Here is a 7331-nt window from a genome sequence, read left to right as displayed (position 1 = left end):
AATTAAAATGCGATTTTGTATTACATATTTCCGCAAAAAAAAAGCTTTTTAGTTTTCTGTTCAATTTATAAAGTAAGAATCCCCATTGTGGTACATGAATAAAAAGTCATTATAAATTAATTTATTTAGTGTTAACTATATTCATATTTTGTTTCCCACTATCTTTAAATACATATTTATTAAATCATGATTTTTCAAACAACGTTTTATTACTGAAAATAACAAAAAAATTGATTGTATTGGATGATCACATCAATTTTTTTAATTAATTGACTGAATATTGTTTTATAAAATTGGTAAATAAATACATTTGTATATATCTTCTTTGATACAAGTTGAGTCCTTTGATTGTTACTCTTAAAACAAGTTAAAAGTATACTATACCTTTGCATAACTTTTTTCACAATTCAATTATTTATTGAACGTTGTATATACTGAAACTTCTATAAGATAACTTTTCTATTTTCATAAAAACTTTTAAAGTTATTAATTAGTCAAACATACAATTATTAAATTATAATGAACTTACATCTTTTAGGTTTTTTGAAACTAAAATCTATAATGGTTTTAAAACATGTAAAATTCACAAACTATTTAAACTATCAAAATTATCTAAGTAATAAAGATTAAACTTTATATTTAGCGAAATAGTTTTATTATAATAGCTAACATATCAAAAAAGGTGGAAATAGATCATGAAGGTTAGTAAAAATTTTTTTCTAATCTGTATCAATAAAATAATTAAGCTTAGCTTTTGTTATACTAAAATAGTTATTTCATAACAAGTGTGTATTTTTAAGATTATACATTTAACGAAAACATTTTAATCGTAGTTTGGATACTTTACAATTTCAAAAGGCTTTTAAAAGAAAAATTAAAATTTTAAAAAAATCTCAAAAAACATTATAGACAATGCTCCCCATTGTTCTTCAGACACTCTTCTTCTTTATCAAGCTGCATCAACCTACCAGCAAATATGACAACAGTTCCTACAAAACAAGCCGCCATGAAGATGTACAAAATAAAATGATCCAGAACCATTGCTATGTACTTCCATTCATCTTCTTTCTAAGAATTTTTTATATATGTAGATTCATAGAATTTTAAGTTAAAAAAAAAGTTCTTCACTAGTAATAATATTTCGGTTATTTAAAGCAAAGCTAAGATATTTTTGCCATTGTGTAATAAAACAAGCAGTTGCTTTAGTAGGATATTTACCGTTTGATTCAAGTAAAATAGCGACTTCTTGTAATTATGTCTGCCTCGTGAGTTATCATAAGAAAAAAAAAACAGTCGTAGATTGTCTCGGAAGCTTTTGTTGATGTTTGTGCTGCGCATATAAATTATTCTAAAAAGCGACGATAAATTAAAATACTTAGTTATAAACTCATTTTTACTGCGCTAAATATTTTACATAAAAAGATTAGTTTTTAAAACTATTTATACTATATAGATTCTAAGATTATATGCTTAGAAAAAGTCCAATAGAAAGTTTTTATATTTTTAAGGTGGAAATTTAAGATTTAATAATTTAACTAGTTAGCTTTAAAGAAACATTTCTTTAGTTTTTAATTGTTATACTTTAGAACAGTAATAAATCTTTTGAGAACTGTTTTAAGTTAAAAATTTAACTTTTCTTTTTACATTCAAGTTTAATTATGTTTCAACTAATTAACTAACAATAACTATGATATTATCATTAATATTTCACAACATTTTAACAATAAACCTTTTGACTTTCATATTGGTCATGGTAGTAATCAGCGACCGTATTAACACCTTCTATAGCCTTTTGAAGTTCGTACCCAAGAATTTCAGGTTTCTTTGCTCTTCCTGAAATTTCTGACAAACAAACAAGAAATAGTTGAACACTAAACACATTATGATATTTACTTTTTTTTTTGAAATGTTTTTTGGTTTAAACAACTTATTTTTTAACGTAATAATAAATTCTATCAACAAACCACTCATGTTAGCATATATATGATCATTTCTTGCTGACTCTTTTATGATGTTATCATCTTCCGACTTGGTATGTATTTTTTTAACTGTGGAACTAATCATAAGTTTAGGAAGCCATTCAATAAACAGCTGTAAAAGAAACAAACTGAGCTAAATTAAAATTGTGGTTTTTTATAAACAAAACCCAGAGAAGGATAGCCAAAAACAGTAGTTATATACTTCACAATGATTAATTAGCAACTAGTGCTGTAAAAGTAACATATTTAAAGTTTAACATTGTATTTTAGAATTAAGTTCATATACTAAGATTTAACTGAAATATTTTTTATGATTAAGATATCGTAAACAAAGAGTATTTTACTCAACGTACTACCAATACTGTATAATTATTTTGAGGTAAAAGTTTTTTAAACTTTGTACGGAACAAGAAGTTTTTTGTTAAGTTCAACTACAAAAACAAAGTTGCAGTAAACAAGAAAAAAAATCTAAAATAAATAATTTTACAGTATTATGCTTAAAGTTTTTAATACAAACAGTTCTAGTAAAACTATTAAAGTAAGAAAAATGCAATCTTTTGTTATAAGTAATATTTAGTATTATGTTTTTAGTCCTAATCTGAACAATAATAGTTCACAAATTTTGTAGACACAATAAATTATGTTATATACAAGTTAATTTAACTATATTTAGTTTCGATTTGTTTTAGTTTGTAAATGTATCAATTTATTAGTCTCTTGTTTTGTTTTTGGTTTTAAATGTATTTCCTTCATTAGTTTTAAATAAATTTTTTAGACCTATTCTATAGCTGAAGAGCCTTACTGGGCGAAACATTGTACCGGATTTAAGATATTTCGATAACATTTAAGATATTTCGATAACTATTTTTTAGTATTACTAGTTGACGAATTAGGATTTTTTACTCTATGTACTTTTATGTTCACCTTTTTAGTTTTTGGTGTAATTTCATGAGTCGAAGGAGTTCGGTTGTGCACATTAAGTATAATAACAGTGAAGACAATAGACAAGCAAACTAGTATCATGGTAAACACAATGTATTGGCACAAGAGAGGAACTCCTTTTGCTGTTGATGGTATAGCTTCAACTGTAAAACTAATGTGTATTAGATTTAGTAAAACAAGCACCATTTGATTTGACTGTTATTTCGATCTTTTTTGAATTATTTTAATTACGTTTCAAATTATATGTATTGTAGTTAGCTAAACGTGAGTAAAAGTACTTTTAGTTATTCAAAAGACTGTTTTAAGCTTTTGTCTTAACTTATTTTATGTTATAGTTTTAGATATTTCAAACAAGTTTGTATCCATAATATAAGCAAAGTAATAATATTATTAACAGTAATCTAACCTACAACAAGTAAGAAAACAATAAGCGAGAGCAAAATAGAAATACTCAGCGTTATCTTCTCTCCAGCATCAGATGGCAAGTAAAACACTGCTGATGTCAAAAGGGAAAACAAAAGAGTCGGAAACAGAATGTTTATGATGAGGTAAAGAGGACGGCGCCTTATCACAAAATAGTAAGTCATGTCGGGATACGGTTCTGTGTGTTGAAAATTACTTGAAAAAATAACTTCATAAAAGGAAAAGAACTGGAAAATACTAGAATGCAGTTAAGTATTAACTTAAAAAACTATTTAACATTTTGAAACAGACTTTTTTAAATAAGTTCTGATAGTTTAAATATGTGACAAACTAGCACAGCATATGTATTTTACATAATGCTTGTTGCAGCCTATTGATAAAAGTTTCCACTCTCCATTTTCTTCAAAGTTAGATATTATTGCTGGATTGCACTTTCGTTTGCCACAAAACTTTGTGTCTCCTAGTTTTTCAAGACACGCACTGTTAAAAAAGTGTTTATAGTACCAAAAAGTCTACACTAAACTACTCTTAAGACGTGTTAGCTGCCTTAGGTAAATGTTAACACGTTTTATTAAATCTAAAAAAAAATCAAAACCTTTCATTTCCATTTTCATCTAAATTAACTACATCAAGAACACCTCCATCCTGGGACCAAGTTCCTATCTTCATTGTGCAGTTTTGAGTATCGAAAGGAAACGTTGCGACCTTAAGAAGTCATCAAAGTAAATTCAAACAATTATTTGTTATGTTTATTTAATTGTACCTGCATTTCACAAAAAGTTTTAAGAATAGCGGGCGGGCTCCATTCAACTCTCCCAGTATGATGAACCAGTGCTTTCGTTCGTATTGAAACTGCAAAGTCTCCATCGGCACTGAAACAATGACGTAACAGTGTTAAACTACTTTATTTTCATCAAATTTTTTTTTACAATATTAGTGTTGCTAGATTACATATTTATATAGTATTTTCGTTAGGTGAGCTTTAATATTATTTTCGATATGTGAAAAAACAACGTCAAACATTTAATTAATTCGTATAATACTCTTTTAGCTTGTTTGTAACTACGCAAATATAAGTTTTTTTTAATCCTCAACTATTCAAATAAGTCAAATAGCCCTGGACAAGACATTTAACTCTATCCATGGTGTATGAGTCGATAACCGAAAGGTTTTTTCGTACACCAGGTCCATGGACCAAAGTTTTTGAGTGTTTTAATTGTTTTTCGTTCACTAAAACCTAACAATTAAAATATTTCTTCCGTAAGGCAACCTCTTAGTTTACATTAAAACCACTTTTAACTTTAACAGTTATAATCATTATGATTAAAATATAAAATGATGACAAAATTTGTGTTATAAATTTATACATGATACCTACGAACAAATTACAAATGAAATTAAAAGTTAATTTAGATAGTAAAACAGTATATGTAAAAAACTATACTTATTGTGTTAAATTTTATTTTTAGTGTAAACTAAGTAAATATTTAAATACATGACTTAAATGCATATTTAAACTTTTTCAAATTATATGCTCTAATATGTTTTAGTGCTAAAGATCAACATTTTATTAAATGACGAGTTAAAAGATTAATTAGTTTAAGGTAAGTTTTATACAGTTGAAAAAAAAAAGTTTATTTTATTATAACATTTAAATTTCTGAGACTAATATGTAAATTTCTTTAACTGTATAAAATATTTTCAGTTTGGTCGAAAAAAGCTAACATCATAATCCTACAAATAGCATTTAATAATTAATTCAATAAAATAATAACCATTGGATTATAACTTGTTGTGTGTCAATAATTTATATGTCTATTTATTTTAGTAAAAAATTAACTTGTTGTACAGCACTAGCTCAGGAAGCCATATTTTCTCGCTTTCCAGGAAAATATACTCAGCTCCTCCGTACTCCGTTACATTCCAGCTCAGCCTCGGATCATTCCAGACGTGTGACAAAATTACTTTTGTCTCTATTTTCTGATTCACTTCACTCTTCATTTAAAAACGATTTTAAAAGTAAAAATAAACAAAAACTATTTTAAGTAAAAGGTTATGGTTTTAATTTAAAACAAAAGTTATTTAGAAACTAATTGTAACTGAAAAAGTTAGCTTTTGTTCGAACTGAATATTAGTTAAAAAATATCAGTATTGTGTTTTAAATAAAATATGGTTTATTAATATTGCTAGTTTTTTTTTAAGTGATAAAGAGCTCAATTTATACATTAAACTTTAACCTTTGGCAATAAAAAAGTTTAATTAATTATTTAGATTTTTATAAATTAAGTTTTTTTATTGTTAGTTTGACTCTTACTTATAGTTAACTTACGTTTTATTCAACACAAAATTTAAATACCATAATTTCCTTGATATACTTAAGATTAAAAATTTGGCATCATATTAAATAATTTGCTTTAAAACATATTTTATATCAAGAAAAAACAAATAATTTATATAAAACACGTGAAAAATATACTACCAATAAAATAATGAGTTACAGTAGACTACTGCTTAAGTACGCAAATTGAACCCGACCAAAAAGTGCGTACTTAGCACGGGTAGTGCGTACTTTTTGACGATATAGTATAATATGAAATTTAGTTGTTTGTTTTCTTTCTTACAACTAGCTACCAAATAATTAAGCCAAATAAAAAGTAGTTTTATTTTAATTAACATTTGATAAATAATTCAAATCTGCAAAAATTTTTAATATATTTCAAAGGATTAATTTTCTTATAAAAAGTTTCTACATAATGCTAGTCAAGCTAAGTTTAGTTTAGTTAATACATTTACTATAATTTTCCATTAGCTAAAAAGTGTTTGATTTTTTTATATGAAAGAAAAACTTTTCAGGACTGTTTTTGTGAGAAAGTTTATATCAGTAGAAACATTTATAGTATAAGTGCACAATGATAAGATGCTCATTTATTTTTTTTTAACTTTAGTTTTTTGTTGTTGTTGCTTCTTTTTATATGTTTATTTTGACTTAATAAAAATTGTAACTAGTTTTTGTGGTTAACTAGTTTTGTATTATGTCACATTAAAATTAGCCTTTCTTTTGCAGATATTCTGAACGTTTTTGAATAAAAAAAATTTAGAAATTTAAAAAAATGGATGGAAAGCGCCAAAAAATGACTCTATGGAACAAGTCTTTAGAAAAAATCCAAGTCTAAGAAAATTTAATTTTTTTTTGTCTTTCTAGGTAAGTGCGTACTTAAGGCGAGGTGCGTACCAAAAAAAGTGCGTACTTAAGCGGTAGTCTACTGTATTTGAAAAAAAATAACCCAAAAGCACAAGTCTGTTGAGTTAACAGTACTGTCAAAAAACCATCGTGTTATTAGGTTTTGCTATTAAAGATATTCGTTTTAAAAATAAGCAAAAAGTTTTGACTGTACAACAATAACTTAGTTAAAATATAATAACTAGTAAACAAACCACATCAAGAAGCTCTATCAAATGAACTCCGAACTCGACAGAAACTTTTTTTGAATAAACTTTGCTCGGTCTTATTCTAGAGTCGTAGTTCAAGTACAAATTGTCAATAAGCTCTGCTTTAGACTTAGCTAGGCAGATGGTTAATGATGATAGTAAGTAAATTAACACAAAAGCTAAAATCTTAATCATATAAAAACTGAAAATTAAAAAAAAATATGTTAGGCTGTATATATCAGTTTTAATAAGAAAGTTTTTTTTTAAAGTAAAACTTTAACTTGATTAAAAAAAAACATTAATTTTTCTTTTTTAATTTTTAAGTTTATGTAAAAAACATTTTTTTAATCAATAGTTTGCTGTTAATACACTTAGAATTAGTTAAGTTTCAGAAGTTATAAAACTTATAGACTAGTTAGAACTTTTAAGTTATTAATATATTAAAAACAACAATTGGCTGTTATTCATATCTAACGAACAGCATATATTAATAATTACTTTCACGGGTTTTGTACTTTTTGTAAAGTTATGTTAAAGAAACTATTTTTTATAACCAAA

General features: G+C 25.6%; 1 protein-coding gene across 1 annotated transcript; it reads right to left on the bottom strand.

The window, feature by feature from the left end:
• Nucleotides 1-644: 644 nt before the first annotated feature.
• LOC145844608 (acetylcholine receptor subunit alpha-1-B-like) lies at nucleotides 645-6970 on the bottom strand. Its single transcript, XM_082952006.1, has 10 exons — nucleotides 6780-6970; nucleotides 5185-5339; nucleotides 4108-4216; nucleotides 3940-4049; nucleotides 3676-3824; nucleotides 3328-3522; nucleotides 2904-3064; nucleotides 1965-2091; nucleotides 1730-1842; nucleotides 645-1068 (listed from the first exon to the last, which is right to left on the bottom strand). Exons 1-10 carry the CDS (start codon nucleotides 6966-6968, stop codon nucleotides 904-906), a joined length of 1473 nt encoding a protein of 490 aa, XP_082808132.1. The 5' UTR covers nucleotides 6969-6970; the 3' UTR covers nucleotides 645-903.
• Nucleotides 6971-7331: the final 361 nt, after the last annotated feature.

The sequence above is a fragment of the Thalia democratica genome, chromosome 9 (assembly GCF_965202585.1).
Source record: "Thalia democratica chromosome 9, ktThaDemo2.hap1.1, whole genome shotgun sequence".
Lineage (NCBI taxonomy): Eukaryota > Metazoa > Chordata > Thaliacea > Salpida > Salpidae > Thalia > Thalia democratica.
Note: the sequence above shows the minus strand (reverse complement) of the source record. Positions and strands in the feature narration are given on the sequence as shown.

Excerpts from the sequence above, each read along its gene's own strand:
- LOC145844608 (XM_082952006.1), bottom strand. The coding sequence starts at position 6,968 with ATGATTAAGATTTTAGCTTTTGTGTTAATTTACTTACTATCATCATTA. Across the intron at positions 4,217-5,184 it reads GAGCTAGTGCTGTACAACAA|TGCCGATGGAGACTTTGCAG; the intron begins GTTAATTTTTTA and ends TCATTGTTTCAG. Across the intron at positions 1,843-1,964 it reads TATATATGCTAACATGAGTG|AAATTTCAGGAAGAGCAAAG; the intron begins GTTTGTTGATAG and ends TTTGTTTGTCAG.